General features: G+C 38.8%; 2 protein-coding genes across 2 annotated transcripts; one reads left to right on the top strand and one right to left on the bottom strand.

The window, feature by feature from the left end:
• Window positions 1–842: 842 nt before the first annotated feature.
• On the bottom strand, window positions 843–6,780 carry LOC127688733 (tripartite motif-containing protein 43C-like). The gene is made up of 6 exons (XM_052187668.1): window positions 6,373–6,780; window positions 5,672–5,767; window positions 4,718–4,951; window positions 3,706–3,728; window positions 3,009–3,100; window positions 843–1,336 (listed from the first exon to the last, which is right to left on the bottom strand). Exons 1-6 carry the CDS (start codon window positions 6,778–6,780, stop codon window positions 843–845), a joined length of 1,347 nt encoding a protein of 448 aa, XP_052043628.1.
• A 7,186-nt stretch (window positions 6,781–13,966) lies between these two features.
• LOC127689662 (tripartite motif-containing protein 43C-like) lies at window positions 13,967–20,515 on the top strand. The gene is made up of 6 exons (XM_052189326.1): window positions 13,967–14,374; window positions 14,960–15,055; window positions 15,785–16,018; window positions 17,845–17,867; window positions 18,488–18,579; window positions 20,028–20,515. The coding sequence occupies exons 1-6, from the start codon at window positions 13,967–13,969 to the stop codon at window positions 20,513–20,515; spliced, it is 1,341 nt and encodes a 446-aa protein (XP_052045286.1).
• Window positions 20,516–21,865: the final 1,350 nt, after the last annotated feature.

The following is a 21,865-nucleotide window of genomic DNA, read 5'->3' as shown; positions in this document are numbered from 1 at the left end:
GTTCTAATTCTAAGCCATGTGGTGGTGGCACAGCCTGTAATTCCAGCACTCTGGGTGGGCACAGGTGGATATTTAAGTTCAAGGCCAGCCTTGTCTACATAGTGAACTCTAGGAATGCCAGGGCTATACAGAGAAACCCTGTCTGGAAAAAAAACCAACTCCAAAAACAAAAACAACAACAAAAAAAAGTAAAAGTTCAAATTCTACCGTAGATTCTAGATGCTAATTAGCAATTCTTACAAATATGTAAAAACAAATGAAAAGCACTAAACATTGTGAAAATAACTGTTCTGGGAGGAACATATGGATCACAAATACAAAGCAAACAGTTACCCATCTTTTACATTTATTATCATTGTAATATTTGTCTTAGTTAGGGTTTTACTGCTGTCAACAGACCCCATGAACAAGGCAAGTCTTAAAAAGTACAATATTTAAATGGGGCTGGCTTACAGGTTCAGAGGTTTAATCCATTATCATCAAAGTGGGAGCATAGCAACACCTAGGCAGGCCTGGTGCAGGCAGAACTGTGGATTCTTTTTTGTTGTTGTTGTTGGTTTATCAAGACAGAGTTTTTTCTGTGTAGCCCTGGCTGTCCTGGGAGAGCTGAGGATTCTACATCTTCATCTGAAGGCTGCTAGTGGAAGACTGTCTTCCAGTCAGCTAGGATGAGGGTCTTAAAACCCATAACCACAGTGACACACATATTCCAACATGGCCACACCTTCTAATAATGCCACTCCCTGGGCCAAGCATATACAAACCATCACAATATTTAATCACAATAAAGAGAACACATTACCATAGAAAAGCACTAGCATACTGGATATAGCTTCCTATTATCATGTGTAGGCAGTACAGTAGTAAGGCCTGACAGTGCAATGGAAAGTTCCAGGGCAGTAGCTGTATATGAGGGAACTCTGGGTTACATCCAGGAAACTCACACATCCACCCTCACAATCAAGGAACACTCCAACCCGGCCAGTTGGTTTCTCTATGTGGTGATGAAATGTTGGGCAGGTGGTGAGGAGGCTGTAATGATCAGCGTCCTTCAAACACACAAGAAGAAATGCTCCTTCAGATCCAATCTCAAAGTTTCTCTTCTTTAACCAGACATTGTCACAGACCCCTACAGCCCATTCCTTATAGTTCTTCAAATCCAGCTCCCAGTAATGTTTTCCAGTGGTAAAGCTCTTTGCTCCCCAGGATTCACGACAGGATCCAGGCACAGCCAGAACTGGACGTTCACTTCTAGGACTAGAGGTGAATCTTCTGACATCAAAAACTAAGCTTGGGTGGCAGTTGTATATGACTAAATTTTGAAAGAAAATTTTCACTGTAGGAAGAGACAGAATTTTAGTTAAGCCAGGCGGTGGTGGCACACTCCTTTATTCCTAGCACTTGGGAGGCAGAAGCAGTGGATTTCTGAGTTCGAGGCCAGCCTGGTCCACACAGTGAGTTCCAGGACAGCCAGGACCACAGAGAGAGAAACACTGTCTCAAAAAACCCCGGAAAGACAAATAAACAAACAAAAAACAAAACCAACATCAAAAAAGAAAGAAATTTTAGTTAAAACAAATATTTACATTTGTCAGGTGAGAGAGAGAAGCCCCTAGAGATGTCCTGGGTTTTAAAAATAGAGAGTCTAACACTGAAAGGGTAGCTATAGCCCAGGTAAATCAAAGTCAAGAAGTTCCCCAAAGAAACAGAATGAGCACATAATGAAAACTGCTTTGAAAATCTGGAGAAGCTGCAGAGGTGGAAGCCACAGCACAGAACAGCACAGTTCTTTCAGGGGCTTTAGTTACACCAGGCAAACAAGCTGTAGCCAATGCAATGAGGACCCCTGAAGGCTGTGTACCTGAGTCTCCATGAAAAGTTATTGCTACCTCCTAGGTCATGATTGCTTTCATGTTTTTTTTTCATCCCACTATGCAGCTTTGTAAGATAAAGCTAAGTATGCAGTAGAAGTTGTTCCCTAGTAGCAATTGTCTGCATTTAATTAAACCCTGGTTGCTCAGATATTCTTTCCCTGTGATGTTACAATCCATATTTTGTTCTCCAAGTGTGATTCAGACTACCCCATGTCTTATCAACTTGTTTTATTTTTATTGCCTGTGATATATGACTTTGTCTGTTTGGGTTTTGTGTGTGTGTGTGTGTGTGTGTGTGCATGTGTGATCATTTCTGTAGATTCTTTGAGATAGGATTTCCTGATATATACACTTGATTGGCATGGAACTCACTATGTCAATCTATCTGGCCTCAAACTCTTGGGCAATCCTCCTGATGCCATGTTTTTAATACTGGGATTACAAGTTGTTGCCAGTATAACTTGTGAATTTTTAATCAATGGTGTATAATACACTTTAAAAATTCAACTGATAGCTGAGCATGGTTTCACATGTCTTTAATTAGAGCATTCCGGAGCCAGAGGAAGGTGGATCTCTGTGAGTCTCAGCCCAGCCTGGTTTACAGAGCTAGTCCCAGAATAACCAGGGATACAAAGACAAATAATGTCTCTAAAATAAAAAAAAAAAAAAACAATTGCTAAAATATTTAATAGAAAACATACAAATATTTTAATGGCTATATATATATATTAAACTGTCTTGAATTAATCATTCTGTGTGTCTCAAGGAACAAATGATACTATATTTTCAGCCTGAATCATGTACATCATTAAATTGGTATTCATTAATCTTTGTTTGTGAAAAAACCGTCTGCCTAAATATGATTACAATGTGGCTTAACTAGACATATATTTTTAGAGAATTGAAATATTTATTGGAGCTGGATAGTGGTGGCACACACCTGTAATCCCAGCACTCTGGCAGGTGGATTTCTGAGTTCGACGCCAGCCTGGTCTACAGAGTGAGTTCCAGGACAGCCAAGGCTATACAGAGAAATCCTGTCTCCAAAAAAATCAACAACAAAATATTCATTGTACAAAGGTCATCTCACTATTAAAGTGCACCTCTGGTCATTATATCAGTGCTGACACTCACCTTGGAAGTACTTGAACCTTGCAGTCAGCCCAGTATTGGGATGGGCACTGAGTTTTGGTTTCATTCCCTGTGTCAGCTGTGCTAACTCACTCCTGCAAGGAGAAGACATTGATAGGCATGTGCTACAGATATCACCCCAGGGATGAGGGGGAAATCTTTACTGGGAGCTAAGTATTAAAACCCTTGTCACATAACCTGAAAACTGAAGTTCAATCTCAGGAACCCGTGGTGTAAGGAGAGGACAGACTCCTGAGAGTGGTCCTGTGTCCTGCACACATGTGCACCCACACAGAACATTTTCTTATATTAAAGAAACTCCATGATCAGGAGACAGGGTGGCTTCCTCTTAGATGCTCTCTCTCAAGCCCTTCCTGTTACCACCCTCTTTCCCATGCTTCCAGCCCCTTTCTTCTACTACCAGGAAAGTACAGCCCATGGGCCTCAATGATTAGGGTTTGAAAACAACAAATTTTAGCTCAAGCCCATTACATACACTGCTTCACTCATAGGGAGAAAGAAAAGACACTGTCTGGTAATGCCAAACAGGCATCATATCCATGAACACAATCCCAAACCCATTATCCATAAACAACTAAGTATTTTCTATATAAAATATATCTGTACATTGCTAAGAGAGCATTTTCAGCTTTGTACCATAATTCAGGGTATCCTGGCTTACAGTGAGGATTAAACTCACCTACTCAACAAGTCATCCAAATCCTGCAAACAAACAAGAGAAGGTTAGATATCTGAAGGAACACCCTACTATGTGGTTCTATATATACAAAAAGATTTTTTTAGAGATTTATTTATTCTATTTATGTATATGAGTACACTCTTGCTCCCTTCAGAGCCACCAGAAGAGGGCATCAGATCCCATTACAGATGGTTGTGAGCCACCATGTGGCTGCTGGGAGTTGCACTCAGGAGTGCTGGAAGAGCAGTAAGGGCTCTTAACCACTGAGCAATCTCTACAGTCCATAAAGTTTTATATATAAAGGTAATTTCCAGTCATCACTACACTGATTCATCCTGCAAATGTATTTTCATGTCCCAGGGTAAGGCCAATGACATGGAATGATTTCTTAATGAAATCAGGCTGTGAGAATATTTGAGAAGCATATGGGTAGGAGTTATACACTCCTTTGTAACATACAGCTGTCTGCAAAGAGGACTTTCTTTGATCTTGTTCACAAAGCATATGAAACTATCTTTAAGGGTACTTTAAAACTGAGCCCTAAGCCCTACATGGTGCCTCATATCTTTAACTCTAGAATTTTGGGTTTAGGTCTCAGGAATCCTGTGAATCCCAGGCCATTGTGCACCAATAAAGAAGAACATATATCAAATCCCCCACCTCCCAAAGAAATCTCAAAAACACAGCTTTCAAACAGAACAAACTTATGGTAGACTACATTAAAACTACACTAATATCCAAGTAGAGGTAAAGTGGAGTGTTTGGTAACAAGAATCACTTATTTTGGTTTCAAAGAAGCAAGCTATGAACACAAAAAATGAGATATTCAATGGGGAATCTACTGACACAATGTCAACAAGCTTGCTCATTTTAGGTTATTGCAAAAATTGTCTCTCCAGATTTTTCTTAAAACCTGATAAGTAGAGGGGATATAGAAAGGGATCTCAGATGTAACAGTCATAGATGTGGTCCTCAGATAATAAAGCTGTTTCAAGCCCTCTTCCATGCTTACCTGCAACAGCACCACCTCATATGGTTTCTGGGACATCACCTTCAGCTCCTGATACAATTCTATTAGTTGACTCCTATTGTGGACCATCATGGCTTCACTTTTCTTGAACTCCTCTAAAATAGTGTTGCTTTGATTTTTCATACACGCCATATATTGATTCTCTTCTTCTTCGAGGGGTGGATGCAGTTTGCTATACTCTGTCCTGATCATTTCCTCCCGTAGGGTCACAAAGTCCTGAATGAAAAGGGACACCCTAGATCACATCTGGAGAGTATTTGATCCTCTCGACTGAGTTCTTCTATGTTTAAATTACCTACAGGATCCCATCAGGGTGCTGCACACACTGATTTACTGTCCCACTTTTCAGAAAATGTAAATCATTTGATTTTATATATTTCTTCATTATTATTAGAGGAAGCAAACAAATCCATCCTTTTTTCTCTTACCATTTTCATCTATTAATTGAGATTCTGATATATCTGGACAAAAAGCTTTTGATAGTTACAATATTCACTCAAAAATGCAACAGAGGCAAAAGTAGGCAGATTTGTGAGTTTGTGGGCAGCCTAGTTTACAGAGTAAGTTCCAGGACTGCCAGGGCTAAACAGAAAAACCCTGTCTCAAAAACCAAAAAAGAAAAAAATTCAACATGGTACACGCATTGTAACTGAAATTCCAAGTGGAGTCATAGAGTCTAATATACTCTGCTAAACACTCAGAAAATCGCATATTAATATCAAACTTTTCCCTTTTTAAAAACGATTTAATATCAAACTTCTCTGCCACACAGCAAGGCCTTTCTGTGTTCAAAATTGGATTTTGCCTTTAAGAATTTAAGGTTAACATAAAAGAATTTCCTAGCATCACTTTGCATGTATGATCCTCAAATTATGAATGACCAACTTTGAAAGATATTTGCATCTGGTTGACTTTACACATCACTCTGATACCCACCAACCACTGAAAGATTGCTCTCCTCTCTGCATTTAGAGTCTCCTGCTGTTCTTGGATCTTCTTCAATAAAGATGCCATTTTCTTTTCAAGTTTCACCTGTAATAAATAAATAAAAGTAAATAAGCATATAAGTAAATAAATATCATCCTTACATAAATAATGAGAATAATGAGTTACCTGATGACAAACTCTAGCACTGAACACAATTACTTTAGAGAGGGTAGAAGAAGAATCACATTGCTGTTTCTGTTTTATTTTAATAACTATGGAACTTTAGATTTCAGACTATAGAATTACAGAACACAACCACCCTGTGCTCAAGTAAAGTGATGGACTGTAATTGATGATTGTCTGGATAATTAGCATCTGACTGGTTCCCCATATGCTTCTAACCACCTCATTCCAATGTACTTTTGGATTTTAGTCTCATGTCAGTTTTTAAATCAGTTTATAAAGATGTAAATTTATGATGATTATACTTTTCAATGACATGAACATAATGAATCATGAAACTAGAAATGCTATTTTATTTCTGCACCTGTCATGGAATGTTTATATTTTATAGTCTTTCCTCATTCCTTGTTTAAAAACTGGCAAGATTTAGAGGACAGTGGATTCCTCAGAATCAGGACAAGCCTCTCCATATGGTCTGCTAAGCCTCCCTCTCTCAAGCTCTCATTTTTTTCTGAAATATCACTTACCATTTGTGTACAAACCTGCAGTCCAATGATGCAGTGTCTCTGACCTCTGTGATTCTGGGAGACAGAACACAATAGACAGAGGAGGAACCTGCTCTCACCAGAGAATGTTGTCTTTCTCTCCTTGTGGATCATGCATTTTTGATCCTGAGAATGCAAATACTTCATGAGCCTGTTTTTTCTCACAGCAGATACCAGGTAACAAATAGTGATGTTATTTCTGAATGTCCCATTGGAGGGTTGCCCACATATAGGGCAGAGGTCAGGGATTCCAACATCTTCTGAAGAAAGGATGAGACAGGCCTTGCAGAAGGTATGGCCACACCTTAAGGAGACTGGAACCATAAAGACGCCCTGGCAAATGAAGCAGGTGAGTGTTTCCTGGAGGGTTTGCAAAATGTCTGATTCCATTTTTCTGAGGGGGGAAAAGTAGAATTATTATTATTGGACCAGAGAGGAGCAAGAGACTAGACAAAATGTGATTCAAGTTGAGGTAAAATTCTGATTATGGCAATAAATACAGACTTATTTTGTTTGCCCAAGAACTTTTCCCTACATATTGCCTGATGTGACACCATTCTAGATCTACCATCTACATTTGTGCTGAAGACTTCCACCCACATTGGTAGTTTTCAAAGGCCAGAGTCATTCCTCTCCATTGTTATAGAGAAAAAACCACATGGAGGTGTGATCCAAGTCCATCTGTTCCACAGGCCAGCCTTTCACTGCAGGCATGTGAGTAAACAGCTCCTTCGTTTGTTGTCTATCCAAGAAAATACACACTACTTCATGCCTTCTCTACTAAATATTTTTGTTTGGTATCTGACTTTTACTTTCTTATTATTCAGATTCCACTGCCCCAACCCTTAAATCTTCATGGGAAATATCACTCACTTCTCTTCTTTCTGCTACAAAATGCCTAAAAGAATTAGTATGCTGTCTTCTACTTCAAGGATATCATGGTGAGGAAGAAATGGTTGCAGGAGCTCAAGGCAGTTCCTCTCCTGACTTCCAAAATCAGGAAGCAAAGAGCAAATGAAAGCTTGCTCCTCGCCCTTCCCCCTTTTTCTTCATTGGAGCCCTCAACCCATGGGCTGGAGGAATGATCTCACCAACATTTAGTGTGGTTCTTCCCAACTGAATGAATCTAATCCAATAGATTTTCACAAATATATCAGGTCATTTCTTTCTTTCTTTCCCTGCCCCCCAAGACAGGGTTTCTCTGTGTAGCCTTGGCTGTCCTGGAACTCACTCTGTAGACCAGTCTGGCCTTAAACTCAGAAATCTGCCTGCTTCTGCCTCTCAAGTCCTGGGATTACAGGCGTGTGCCACCAAGCCCTGCTTATCAGCTCATTTCTAAAGCAATCCTGATCCCCTCAAGTTGAACACAAGGGGAATTCATTTTTTTAAGATTTATTTATTTTTTTATATGTTAGTGTACTGTCACTGTCTTCAGACACACCAAAACAGGGCATTGGATCCCCATTAGAGATGGTTGTGGTTGCTGGGAATTGAACTTAGGACTTCTGGAAGACATTTGTTTACTTCCCCAAAACACAACTCCTACCTAGAGTTTGTGGGAAGAAGTCTTAAGGTATAAATGAAGCACTCATGTCTATGGGAGACTTGGTTATCTAACCAACAGGTATGCATTTCCTATCTCTTTTAACATTTACATGTAGAAATAATCTCAGCCCAGCAGTGGTGGTGCATGCCTTAAATCCCTGGAAGCACTTTCCAGGCAAAGGAAGGCAAATTTCTGAATTCAAGGTCAGCCTAGTATACAGATTCAGTTCCAGGACAGCCAAAGATATACAGAGAAGCCCTGTCTGGAGAAACCCAAAAAAGAAAAAAGAATAGAAAAGAAAGAAAAGAGAGAAGAAAACAAAAGAAAAGGAAAGAAGGAAGGAAGGAAGGAAGGAAGGAAGGAAGGAAGGAAGGAAGGAAGGAAGGAAGGAAAGAAAGAAAGAAAGAAAGAAAGAAAGAAAGAAAGAAAGAAAGAAAGAAAGAAAGAAAGAAAGAAAGAAAGAAAGGAAGGAAGAAAGAAAGGGAAAAATCTCAGTTTGAGGCAAGTTTTTCAAAATAATTAAGCTTCTACAGCTGGACACAGATGGAATCAAATGGCTTTAACTGGTGGTTCTTGTTTTACAAATTCCAATACTAATATTGTCAACAATTAGAGTAGCAAAAACATTGGGACTTTAATGCTGCCTCCTTAATTTAGGTAATGGTCATGTTTTCCTTTCGTTTTTTGTTGTTGTTATTTTTTTTTGTTGTTTTTTGTACATAAGACATTTCACTACAAAACAAGAACACATATCAAACACAAAAGAAAAATGGCATCAGATTTTAACCAGAATGTACTCTTATAAGAGTGGTTTGTTTTCTATATTTTAACTACATGTAACCTTCCAATCTAACATTCCCAACTCTAGCAGGAGTAGCCAATTCCATCATGATGGCAAACTTAAGTACCCATTTATATTGTGAGATTTTCCCTCCTATAATTTACAAGAGAAGAAATATTAAAATTCTTTTGCTGAAAATTGAATTTTTGCTTCTATACTTTTCTATATATATTTAAATTCCTATGTCTTTAAACCATTCAGAGCTTTTGTTAAACACAGAATGCTCTTGAAATATTTTAGAGGCAGTTGTGGAGGCACACGCCTATAATTCCAGCACTTGGGAGGCAGAGGCGGGTGGATTCCTGAGTTTGAGGCCTACCTGGACTACAGAGTGAGTTCCAGGACAGACAGGACTACACAGACAAACCCTGTTTTGAAAAAAAAAACAAAACAAAACAAAATAAAAAAAGGAAAAGAAACATTTTAGAATTTAGACAACACAAAAAATTGAATAGTATAATGAAACTATCTCTCAATACAAAATTGAAAGGTATCATGAAACTATCTCTCAATACATCAGATCAATTAAAATGTGCATAATGATAAATTTAAAATTATCTATAACCTGAACCCACATTTTATCCCAAGAAAGAAATCCAAATGCAAATTGAGTCAAGTTTTGCTGAGTGACAAAATATAACTTCTAAGCAAAAACCTGTTTATATTTAGTTAAAAATAGGGACTATGAAGGAATTTTCTCTTGTAAATTGTGCACTTACCCAAGCAATTATCCCTGAGCTCATCAATGCTTGGTAGCAAGACAATACTAGCTCAGTTCTGAGATCAGATCCTTAGAGCACAGGGGTCTAGCAGTGTCTAGACATGAAGGTTGAAAACACACTGTATCTGATCTGAAGTAGAATGAACCTGGTGGGCCCTAGGACTGTATTTAGAGTCTCTAAGGACCACACCCACTTCCTCCCATGGTGGCTTTTACTAGTGCTTCCAATGGGTGAGATTCTCTAAGTGGGATTATCTAAATGGATGGAAGGTTGAACTAACACATTGGCCAATCTCTACAAGCAAGTCTCTTCCAAGAAATTTCCTGAGTTACTGTTTAGCTGTGTGTGGTAGCTCACACCTTTACCCAGAGTCCAAGGAATCAGAATGCTGAATCAGGAAGATTTTTAGTTCAAGGCCTGCCGAAAATGTGCAGTGAGAAATTTTCTAAGAAAAAATAGTAATTTCACAACACTGTTTTACTGTAACTACATATTGTGCTATGCGTTCCTACTTTGCTTTTCATAGCTTTACAGGTGGTGGTGCCATTAATCTCTGATTCTAGCAAATATCAACATGAATATATTTTCAGTTCTTTGGGGATGTGTTACAATTTCTTTTGCCCATATTAATCTCAACTGCTACTTCTTCTAAGTCTACCCCATTTACTAAAAAGGGGGGAAAATGCACGAATCTCCCTCTATTTACTTTTGACTGTGTATAGTGTCATTAGACCTCAAAGATACCTAGCTCCCCATCTGTTGAGTTCACATTAACCAGACACTTGCGTGTTAATGTTGTAGATGTGAAATAATTAGGAACCTTCCACATCTCAGTCACGTTTTTGCTTGCTTTACACATGGAAGGTTTATTTTTAATATGTTCTTAGTTAAAATAAAATGCCATAATTTTCCCTCTCCCTTCCTTTCTTACAGGTCCTTCATAGAAGTGGCTACCAGAGCTTTGGTTAGGATTTTAGGTAGATTCTCAAAGCTCGAAGTATCAGGGTTTGGGTAGTTTTTTTCCTCCTCAAATGATTCAGTCAAGAGGGGAAAAAATCCTCACAAGAAAAATTCCAGCCACTTGAGTTATTCTTAATTCCAGGTGTAGTCAATTTAATTCCAAGAACAGCCATCACCAGGGCTGACCACTTTGTATTGGGTGATCAGTTAGAAAGCTTATCCCTGATACAAGCTGTTTCTTTGTCTAGGTGTCAGAGCTAAGGTCTTCACCTCAGCAGCCAAAGAGCAGAGAAGCAGAATGCCTGCCCTTACTCACTGTGCCTAATCTATTGGATGGATGCTCACAGGATGGCTCTTCCCTCTTGTTCTCTGAAAGGCCCTCATAGACATACCCAAGGGAATAGCCTGTTGATTACCCAGGCACTTCTTTTTTATCATTGAAAATAAATTTTTCAGCTGGGCGGTGGTGGCCTATGCCTGTAATCCCAGCACTCTGGGAGGCAGAGGCAAGCAGATTTCTAAGTTCTAGGCCAGCCTGGTCTACAGAGTGAGTTCCAGGACAGGCAGGACTATACAGAGAAACCCTGTAAAAAAAAAAAAAAAACAATTTTTTTTTTTTCATGAAGTGGGGCTTCCCAGTCACAGCTGCCTATTATTGGGTTAGATGCACTGCAGACAACAAATTCCTTTAATATATAGAGACATTCCATAATTTCTCTAACTCTCAAGAATCCTGACTGATACAGAAGTTGGTACTGGGGACTAGGGTATTACTGTGATAGGCTTTTTCATGTTTTTGGAGGAACATTGATTTGGTGACTTTGGATGTGGAAAGCAGTGAAGTGCTTTAAGTTCGGTTTAGTGAAACATTCTAGTAGGAATATGAAGACATTGGTGCTGAGGGTGATTTGAACTGTGGGAGAAAGATCTCAGTATGAGTGGTAGAGGCTACTCATGTGATGTTTATTGAAAAAAAATGTGCATACCTTTTGCCCTAGGGCTTTTCTGTTTGTTTTTCTTGTTTGTTTGTTTTTTGAGTTTTTTTTTTGCCCTAGTTTTAAGAGTTTGCCTGAGGGTAGGTTGAAGAGACTCAGATTAATTGCATTGACAAAGGAACTCTCACAGGGCAGTGGTGCCACAGGCCTTTAATCCCAGCACTTGGGAGGGCGAGGCAGGAGGATTTGTGAGTTCTAAGCCAGCCTGGTCTATAGAGTAAGTACCAAGTACAGCCAGGATTATACAGAGAAATCCTGTATAAACAAACAATCCCCCCCAGGGGCATCTGGGTTCTTTCCAGCTTCTGGCTATTATAAATAAGGCTGCTATGAAAATAATGGAGCATGTGTCTTTATTGCATGCCAGGGAATCCTTTCCGTAAATGCCCAGGAGAGGTATAGCAGGGTCCTCGGGAAGTGTCATGTCCAGTTTTCTGAGGAACCGCCAGACTGATTTCCAAAGTGGTTGTAACTTCTTACAGCCCCACCAGCAGTGGAGGAGTGTTCCTCTTTCTCCACATCCTTGCCAACACCTGCTGTCTCCTGAGTTTTTGACCTTAGCCATTCTGACTGGTGTAAGGTGAAATCTCAGGGTTGTTTTTATTTGCATTTCCCTAATGACTAATGATGTTGAGCACTTCTTAAGGTGCCTCTCAGCCATCCGAATTTCTTCAGGTGAAAATTCTTTGTTTAGATCTGTACCCTATTTTTTAATAGGGTTATTTGGTCCCTGGGGTCTAACTTCTTGAGTTCTTTGTATATATTGGATATTAACCCTCTATCAGATGTAGGGTTGGTGAATATCCTTTCCCAATATGATGGTTGCCATTTTGTCCTTTTAACAGTGTCCTTTGCCTTACAGAAACTTGGTAATTTTATGAGGTCCTACTTGTCAATTCTTGATCTTAGAGCATAAGCTATTGGTGATCTGTTCAGGAACTTTTCCCCTGTGCCCATGTCCTCAAGGGTCTTCCCCAGTTTCATTTCTATTAGTTTCAGTGTCTTTGGTTTTACGTGGAGGTCCTTGATTCACTTGGAGTGAAGTTTAGTACATGGAGATAAGAATGGATCAATTCGCATTCTTCTGCATGCCGACCTCCAATTGAACCATCACCATTTGTTGAAAAGGCCATTTTTTTCCAGTGGATGTTTTTGGCTCCTTTGTTAAAGATCAAGTGACCATAGGTGTGTGGATTCATTTCTGGATCTTCAATTCTACTCCATTGGTCCACTTGTCTGTCACTGTGCCAATACCATGCAGTTTTTTACACTATTGCTCTGCAGTATTGCTTGAAGTCAGGGATACTGATTCCCCCAGAATTTCTTTTGTTGGTGAGAATAGTTTTAGCTATCCTGGGTTTTTTGTTATTCCAGATGAATTTGAGAATTGCTTTGTCTAACTCTGTGAAGAACTGAGTTGGGATTTTGATGGGGATTGCGTTGAATATGTAGATCGTTTTTTGCAAGATGGCCATTTTAACTATATTAATCCTGCCGATCCACGAGCATGGAAAATTTTTCAATTTTCTGAGGTCTTCTTCGATTTCCTTCTTTAGAGACCTGAAGTTATTGTCATATAGACCTTTCACTTGTTTGGTTAGAGTCACACCAAGATACCTGACTATATCTGGAATGAAATACAGTCTAGAATTGGAAGGCTCACCTATGATCCTAATTTGGAGGCTCAGAGATATAAGTTTCTCACCTGGATCTCGGTATGGAGATCTTGAAGCATAGTTGCTAAAACAAGGAGATCTCTGAGTTCGAGGTCATTTGGGATTAAAGGCATGGTGTACACACCTTTAATCTGGGCCACACCCTCTGATGGAGAACTACAGCCTTTAATCTGGGCCACACCCACCCGACTATACACTGGCTGGAGATATATAAGGACATTGGAAGAAGGAAGATTTACTCACTCTTCCTTGCCTGCTTGTCTCATGGGACTGAGAAACTGCTAGATCCTTGAACTTCATCCACAGGTGCTGCTGACAATTGTGGGGGAGTTGGACTATAGACTGTAAGTCATTGACAAATTCCTTAACTATATAAAGACTATCCATATGTTCTGTGACTCTAGAGAACCCAAACTAATACAGATACCAAACAAAAGTATTTAGTAGAGAAGGCATGAAGTAGTGTGTATTTTATTGAATAGACAACAAATGAAGGAGCTGTTTACTCACATGCCTGCAGTGAAAGGCTGGCCTATGGAGCAGAAGGACTTGGATCACTCCTCAGTATGGTATTTCTTTCTCTATAACAATGAAGAGGAATGTCTCTGTCCTTTAAAAACATACCAATTTGGCTGAAGTCTTCAGTAGGAACGTAGATGGTAGATCTAGAATGGTGTCAGGCAATATGTAGGGAAAATTTCTTGGGCAAAGATAAAAACTAAGAAAGTTTTTATTGCCATAATAAGAATTTAATCACAAGTTGAATCAAATATTGTCTAGTCTCTTACTCCTCTCTGCTCCAATAATAATAATTATACTTTTTTCCCCTCAGAAAAATGGAGTCAGACATTTTGCAAACCTCCCAGGAAGCACTCACCTGCTTGATTTGCCGAGGCATCTTTATGGATCCAGTCTTGTTAAGGTGTGACCATAATTTCTGCAAGGCCTGTCTCATCCTTTCTTCAGAAGATATCAGAATCCCAGACCTCTGCCCTGAATGTAGGGAACCATCCCCTCGGATGTTCATAAATCATATCACTATGAAGACTCTGGAATCTACTGCGAGAGAACACAGGATCATGAAGTATTTGAGTTCTGAGGATCACAAGTGTGTGATCCACAGGGAGAGAAAGACAAAATTCTGTGGTAAGAGCAGTGCCCTCCTCTGTCAATTGTGTTCTGACTCCCAGGATCACAGAGGTCACAGACACTGCACCATTGAACTGCGTGTTACAAAGCAAATGGTAAGCGATGCTTCTAGAAAAAAAAAAAAAGAATGAGAGCTTGAGAGAGGGAGGCTTAACACACCACAGGGAGAGGCTTGTCCTGGTTCTTAGGAATCCATTGTACTCCAAATCTTGGAACTTTTTAAAGAGGGAATGAGGGATGACTATAAAATGTAAACATTCCTTGAGAGGTGCATAAGTATAAATTTCATTTTTAGTTTCATGATTAATTATATTCATGTCACTGAAAAGTATAATCGTTCTAAATTTACATCTTTAAAAAGTCCTTGTGACATGAGACTAAAATCCCAAAAGTACATTGGAATGAGCTTGTTAGAAGGATGTGGGGATCCCAATCAAATGCTAATTATCCAGACAGTCCATGACTTTACTTGAGCCCAGGGTGGTTGTGTTTTGTTATTCTATGTTCTGAAAACTAAAGTCCAATATTTACTAAAAATAAAAAGAAACAGCACTGTGATCCTTCTTCTACCATCTCTATTGTAATTGTGTTCAGTGCTAGAGTTTCTCTGTCAGATAACTCATTATTTATCTATGGATGATATTTATTTACTAATTAATGAATTAATTTATATATTACAGCTGAAACTTGAAAAGCAAATGGCATCTTTATTGCAGAAGATCCAAGCTCAGCAGAAGAATGTAAATGCAGAGAGGAGAACAATTCGTGGATGGTTGGTAGGTATGAGCCTGATGTGTAAAGTCAACCAGACGCAGATAGCTTGCAAACTTGGTCATTCAAAATTGGAGGATCAGACATGGGAGATGACGCTAGGAAATCTTTTTTTGTTAACCCTACATTCTTAAAGGCAAAATCCAATTTTGAACACACAGAGAAAGGCTTGGCCAAGTGGCAGAAAAGTTTGATATTAACGGGTGATTTTCTGAGTGTTTAGCAGAGTACATCAGACTCAATGACTCCACTTAGAATTCCAGTTACTATGTATGTGCAAAGTTGCATTTTTTCCTTTCTTTTTTTTTCTTCTTTGGTTTTTTGAGACTGGGTTTCTCTGTGTATCCTTGGCAGTCCTGAAATTTAGCCTGTAGTCCAGGCTGGCCTCAAAGTCAGAAATCTGCCTGCTGGGATTGAAGGTGTGTACTACCCTTGCCCGGCCCAAAGTTGCGTTTTTGACTGAACATATTATGAATCAAAACCTTTTTTCCTAGATATCTCAGAAACTCATTTAATAGAAGAAAATGGTAAGGTTAAAGGATGGATTGTTTGCTCCTGCTATTAATAACAAATGTATAATATCATATAATTGACATTTTCTGAAAAGTGGGGACAGTAAATCAGTGTGTGCAGCACCCTGACGGGATCCTGTAGGTGAATTTAAACATAGAAGAACTCAGTGGAGAGGACCAAATACTCCCCAGATGTGATCTAGGATGTTCTTTTTCCTTCAGGACTTTTTGACCCTACGGGAGGAAATGATCAGGTCAGAGTATAGCAAACTATATCCACCCAACGATGAAGAAGAGAATCAACAAATGGAGTTTATGAAAAATCAAAGCAATACTATTTTAGATGAGCTCAAGAAAAGTGAAGCCATGATGGTCCACAAGAGGAGTCAACTAATAGAATTGTATCAGGAGCTGAAGGCGATGTCCCAGAAGCCATATGAGGTGTTGCTGCTGCAGGTAAGCATGGAAGAATGCTTGAAACAGATTGATTATTTGAGGCCCACACCTATGACTTTTACATTTGAGATCCCTTTCTATATCCCCTGTACTTATTATCAGGTTATAAGAAAAATCTGGAGAGATAATATCTGTAATAACCTAAAAGAGCAAGTTTGTTGACATTGTGTCAGCAGATTCCATATGGAATATCTCATTTATTTATGTTTGTAGCTTGTGTCTTTGAAACACCAAATTAAGTGATTCTTGGTACCAAACACTCCATTTTACCCCTAGTTGGATGTTAGTGCAGTTTTAAGGTAGTCTACCATAAGTTTGTTCTGTTTGAAAGCTGTGTTTTTGAGCTTTCTTTGGGAGGTGGGGATTTGATATATGTTCTTCTTTTGTGGTGCACAATAGCCTGGGATTCACAGGATTCCTGAGACCTAAACCCAAAATTCTAAAATTACAGAAATGAGGCCCCATGTAGGGGTTAGGCCTCAGTTTTGTAGTACCCTTAATGAAAGTTTCCTATGCTCTGTGTACCAGATCAACGAAAGTCCTATTTGCAGACAGCTGCTTGTTACAAAGCAGTGTATAACTCCTACCCATATGCTTCTCAAATATTCTCACAGCCTGATTTCATTAAAAATTCATCCCAGTGTGCTAATCCACTTCATTGGCATTATCCTGGGACTTGAAAATACATTTGCAGGGTGAATCAGTGTAGTGATGACTGAATTTTCTTTATATATGGTTCTTCTTGTTAAGCATCAATTTCCCTGTGTGCAAAATGTAGAAGACAATGATTCAGAATTGCCAGTTAAATTAACTTCAGTAAATATTACTTACTGGATAAGTAATTAAGAAAGGGTGAACAAGGCTCAGTGGTTAACTTTAAAGGACTATGGTTAAATGGTGAAGACAACACACAATGAATTAAAATTACTATGGTCCAAATACTATGAAGGTCATATATATATATATATATATATATATATATATATATATATATATGATTGTGAAAAGACATGAATGGGGACTTTCAAGCTCTAAAATTATGACAATGACAGTACCTGAGGAATTCTAAACTCTAAGTAAACAACCTGCATTTCATTAAGATATTTAAAACAATGTACACAGAATACCATTAAGCCCCTGAATTAAATTCCATTTTCTTTATTTCCAAAGCCTATATTATTATGTCTTCATTTTTTTTACAATAAAAAATGGTATTGCTTGTTGACAATAAGTCAGTTATTGTTGATGTCAAGAGGGGTGTGTAAGACTCCAGAATAAAACCCTCAAGACCTCATTTCATGCTTTAAGCATTGTGTTATCTGTATCGTACTAATAAGCTTGGTCCTGAGATTGTCCAGTTCTTGCCAAATAAGGAAGTGGGAAGTTTTCTAAAGACAAAATAAACTCTTATATTATTCTTATTCTGTCTCCATTGCTCCACTGCTGACTGCAGTAACTAACAATATAAACCAGTAGGTGTTTGTTGAATTTATTTTAATTTTTATGTGGAATGTTGAAGGGAACAAATAAATTTATAAACAGAGAAAGAAAAGAAAGAAAAAAAACTTTATGGGCTGGGGAGATGACTCAGCAGTTAAGAGCACTGACTGCTCTTCCAGCAGTCCTGAGTTCAATTCCCAGCAACCACATGGTAGCTCACAACTGTCTGTAATGGGATCTAATGCCCTCTTCTGGTGGGTCTGAAGGGAGCAAGCTTAAACTCGTACATAAAGTGAATAAATAAGTCTCTAAAATAAATCTTTATGTATATATAGAAATACATTGTAGGCTGTTTCTTCAGATATCTTCCCTTGTTTTGTTTGCAGGATTTGGACGACTTGTTCAGAAGGTGAGTTTAATCCTTAGTGTAAACCAGGATACTTTGAGCTATCATTCAAAGCTGGACAAGCCTTCTTAGCAATTTACAGATATTTCTTACATAGAAAATATATAATTATTTATGGATGATGACTTTGGGATTGTTTTCATGAATATGAAGCCTGTTTGCCTTCACCAGACAGTGTCTTTTCTTTTTCCCTAAGAATGAAGGAGTGTATGTAATAGGCTTGAGCTAAAATTTGTTGTTTTCAAATCCTAATCATTGAGGCCCATGGGCTGTACTTTCCTGGTAGTAGAAGAAAGGGAAAGAGCATCTAAGAGGAAGCCACCCTGTCTCCTGACCATGGGGTTTCTTTAATATCAGAAAACGTTCTGTGTGAAAAAATGTTCAGGCAAGTGTTTCCTTTTATCAATTTGGTTTGTTAGGAATCCCTAAGTGAGTGCACATGTGTGCGGGACACAGGAGCACTCTCAGGAGCCTGTCCTCTCCCTTCACCATTGGTTCCTGAGATTGAACTTCACTTGTCAGGTTGTATGACAAGGGTTTAATACTTGGCTCCTAGTGAAGATTTCTCCTCATCACTGGGGTAATATCTGTAGTACATGCCGATCAAAGTCTTCTCCTTGCAGGAGTGAGTTAGTGCAGCTGACACAGTGTATGAAACCAAAACTCAGTGTCCTTCCCAATACTGGGCTGGCTGCAAGGTTCAACCACTTCCAAGGTGAGTGTCAGCACTGATATAGTGTCCAGAGGTGCCCTTGAACTGTGAGATAACATTTGTACAATGAATATTTTAATTCCCTAAAAAGATTGGTCTAGTTAAGCCACATTGTAATCATATGTAGGCAGAAGGTCATTTTACAAGCAAAGATTAATGAATACCAATTTAATGATGTACATGATTCAGGCTGAAAAATATAGTTTCATTTGTTCTTTGAGATACACAGAATGATTAATTCCGGACAGTTTAATATGTATTAAATTGATTTTTTTTTATTTTTTGAGACATTATTTCTCTTTGTATCCCTGGCTATCATGGGACCAGCTCTATAAACCAGACTGGGCTTGGACTCACAGAGATCCACCTGCATCTGGCTCTGGAATGCTTCAATTAATGACATGTGAAACCATGCTCAGCTATCAGTTGAATTTTTAAAGTTTATTATACTCCATAGATTAAAAATTCACAAGATATCGTGGCACCCACTTGTAACCCCAATATTAAAAACATGGCATCAGGAGGATTGCCCAAGAGTTTGAGGCCAGATAGATTGGCATAGTGAGTTCCAGGCTAGTCAAGAGTATATAGCAAGAAATCCTATCTCAAAGAAACTACAGAAATGATCACAAAAAAAGTCATCTATCACATGCAATAAAAAATAGAACGAAGCCTGGGGGTAGTGGCACACGCCTACAATCCCAGCACTCTGGGAGGCAGAGGCAGGCAGATTTCTGAGTTCAAGGCCAGCCTGGTCTATAAAGTGAGTTCCAGGACTGCCAGGGCTATACAGAGAAATCCTGTTTCGAAAAATCCAAAATCCAAAATACCAATAATAATAATAATAATAATAATAATAGTAATAATAATAGTAATTGATGGTGATGATGATGATGATGATGATGATGATGATAAAAAACCAAGTTGAAAAGACATGGGGCAGTCTGAATCACACTGGGAGACCAAAATATGGATTGTAACATCACAGGGAAAGAATATCAGAGCAACCAGGATTTAGTTAAATGCGGACAATTGCTACTAGGGAGCAACTTCTAAGGCATGCTTAGATTTATCGTACAAATCTGCATAGTGGGATGAAAATCAAAACTATAAGATGAAAGCAATCATGACCTAGGACTTAGGAATAACTTTTCATGGAGACTCAGGGGTACAGCCTTCAGGGGTCGTAACTAAAGCCCCTGACAGAACTGTGCTGTTCTGTGCTGTGGCATCCACCTCTGCAGATTCTCTAGATTTTCAAAAAAGTTTTCATTGTGTGCTCATTCTGTTTCTTTGGGAAACCTCTTGACTTTGATTTACCTGGGCTATACCCACCCTTCCAGTCTTAGGCTTTCTATTTTTAAAACCCAGAAAATGTCTAGGGACCCCTCTCTCTGTCAACTGACAAATGTAAATATTTGTTTTAACGAAAATGTTGTCTCTTCCCACAGTGAAAATTTTCTTTCAAAATTTAGTCCTGTTCGACTGCCAGCCAAGACGATTTTTTAATTTCAGAAGACTCAGCTTTAGACCCCGCAATGACATTCCATTTCTGGATGTACCTGGATCTTATCGTACTTCCTGGGGAGCAGAGAGCTTTACCACTGGAAAATATTACTGGGAGCTGGATTTGAAGGACCATGAGCAATGGGCTGTAGGGGTCTGTTACAATTTCTGGTTGAGAAACTTTGATATTGGATCTGAAGGTGCATTTCTTCTTGTGTGTTTGAAGGACGGTGATGTTTACAGTCTTCTCACCACCTGCCCATCATTGCACCACTATATAGAGAAGCCAGCTGGCCGGGTTGGCGTGTTCCTTGATTGTGAGGGTGGATATGTGAGTTTCCTGGATGTAGCCAAGAGTTCCTTCATATACAGCTACTGCCCTGGAACTTTCTATTACACTGTCAGGCCTTACTACTGTACTGTCTGCACATGATCATAGGAAGCTGTATCTAGCATGCTAGTGCCTTCCTATGGTAATGGGTCCTCTCTTTATTGTGATTAAATGTTGTGATGGTTTTTATATGCTTGGCCCAGGGAGTGTCACTATTAGAAGGTGTGACCATGTTGGAGTATGAGTGTCACTGAGTGTGTGGGCTTTAAGACCCTCATCCTAGCTTTATGGAAGCCAGTCTTCTACTAGCAGCCTTCAGATGAAGATGCAGAATCCTCATCTCTGTCTGTATCATGACTGCCTAGATGTTTCCATGCTCCCATTTTGATGATTATGGATTGAAGCTCTGAACCTGTAAGCCAGCCCCAATTAAATATTGTCCTTTTTAAGACTTGCCTTGGCCATGGGGTGTGTTGACAGCAGTCAAAACCTAACTAAAACAAATATCACAATGATCTTAAATGTCAAAGATGGGTGACTGCTTTCTTCTTCTCTGTGGTCCACATGTTCCTCCCAGAATACTTAATTTCACAGTGGGTACTGCTTTCCTTTGTTTTTACATATTGTAAGAATTATTAATTAGAATCTAAGATCTACTGTAGAATTAGAAATTTATGTGTGCTCAGGATACAAAGGAGGATTCCAGGACTATTAATATATTATGTATCTGTGTGACTCTAACTTAATGGTGTCAAACAGAGAAACAGAATTATACTGTAGGCAGTTTTGTTGATCAATAAAAGCCTGAATCACTATTTGATCTAAACAAATATAATTATGTGCCATCTGTGATTGATAAAGCCATGCTTTCATCCTTCAGAGAGAAGGGATTTTTTTTTCTAGAAAAAAAAAAAAAACAAGTTTCCCTCTCTTGTTTCACTTTCATTATTTTACAGCTGTTTTATTTTGGGGACACCTTGAAAAAATGTTAATTAATGGTCCCCAACATAAAACAGCTTTAAATATCAAATATTCTTCCAGTGTCTGAGAGCACACAAATCTTTTCTGACATTCAAAAGCTGGAATCCTCTTCTAGAAACCTTTCATTGGTGTTTGCTAGAGTGTCCTGTGTACCTGAGAACACTAAGAGAAGCAGATTGTAATGTCCTTCCAAGGCTACTTTCTTTCATCATCCTAGATTTTCAGAAATGAATTCTCAAATTTTTACCTTCCATTTGGTTAGCCAGTATGGTTCCCTCTGTCTTTCTCATGGTGTTCCTAAAGGCTTAATCTAAGTTACACTTCTTAATTCCCAACATATGGATAATTTACTGCATTGACCATTTCTTTGTTCACATATCGTTTGACTTATGTGATGACAATGCTCTGACCAGAATATTACACCAAGGACTATACAGAGACCTGAAAAATTAGGGTGTCCCTTTAGGAATC

Source organism: Apodemus sylvaticus, chromosome 7 (genome assembly GCF_947179515.1).
Source record: "Apodemus sylvaticus chromosome 7, mApoSyl1.1, whole genome shotgun sequence".
In the NCBI taxonomy this organism is placed as follows: domain Eukaryota; kingdom Metazoa; phylum Chordata; class Mammalia; order Rodentia; family Muridae; genus Apodemus; species Apodemus sylvaticus.
This window is presented reverse-complemented; position numbering and strand designations above follow the sequence as displayed.

What these genes read in the sequence shown, in the direction of transcription:
- LOC127688733 (XM_052187668.1), bottom strand. Translation starts at nt 6,780, where the DNA reads ATGGAATCAGACATTTTGCAAACCCTCCAGGAAACACTCACCTGCTTC. An exon ending in TGCAGGTTTGTACACAAATG is followed by an intron (nt 5,768 to 6,372) that starts GTAAGTGATATT and finishes TATTTATTACAG; the next exon opens with GTGAAACTTGAAAAGAAAAT. An exon ending in GAGCAATCTTTCAGTGGTTG is followed by an intron (nt 4,952 to 5,671) that starts GTGGGTATCAGA and finishes CTTTTCATTCAG; the next exon opens with GACTTTGTGACCCTACGGGA.
- LOC127689662 (XM_052189326.1), top strand. Translation starts at nt 13,967, where the DNA reads ATGGAGTCAGACATTTTGCAAACCTCCCAGGAAGCACTCACCTGCTTG. An exon ending in GAACAATTCGTGGATGGTTG is followed by an intron (nt 15,056 to 15,784) that starts GTAGGTATGAGC and finishes TTTTTCCTTCAG; the next exon opens with GACTTTTTGACCCTACGGGA. An exon ending in AAGGTTCAACCACTTCCAAG is followed by an intron (nt 18,580 to 20,027) that starts GTGAGTGTCAGC and finishes CTCTTCCCACAG; the next exon opens with TGAAAATTTTCTTTCAAAAT.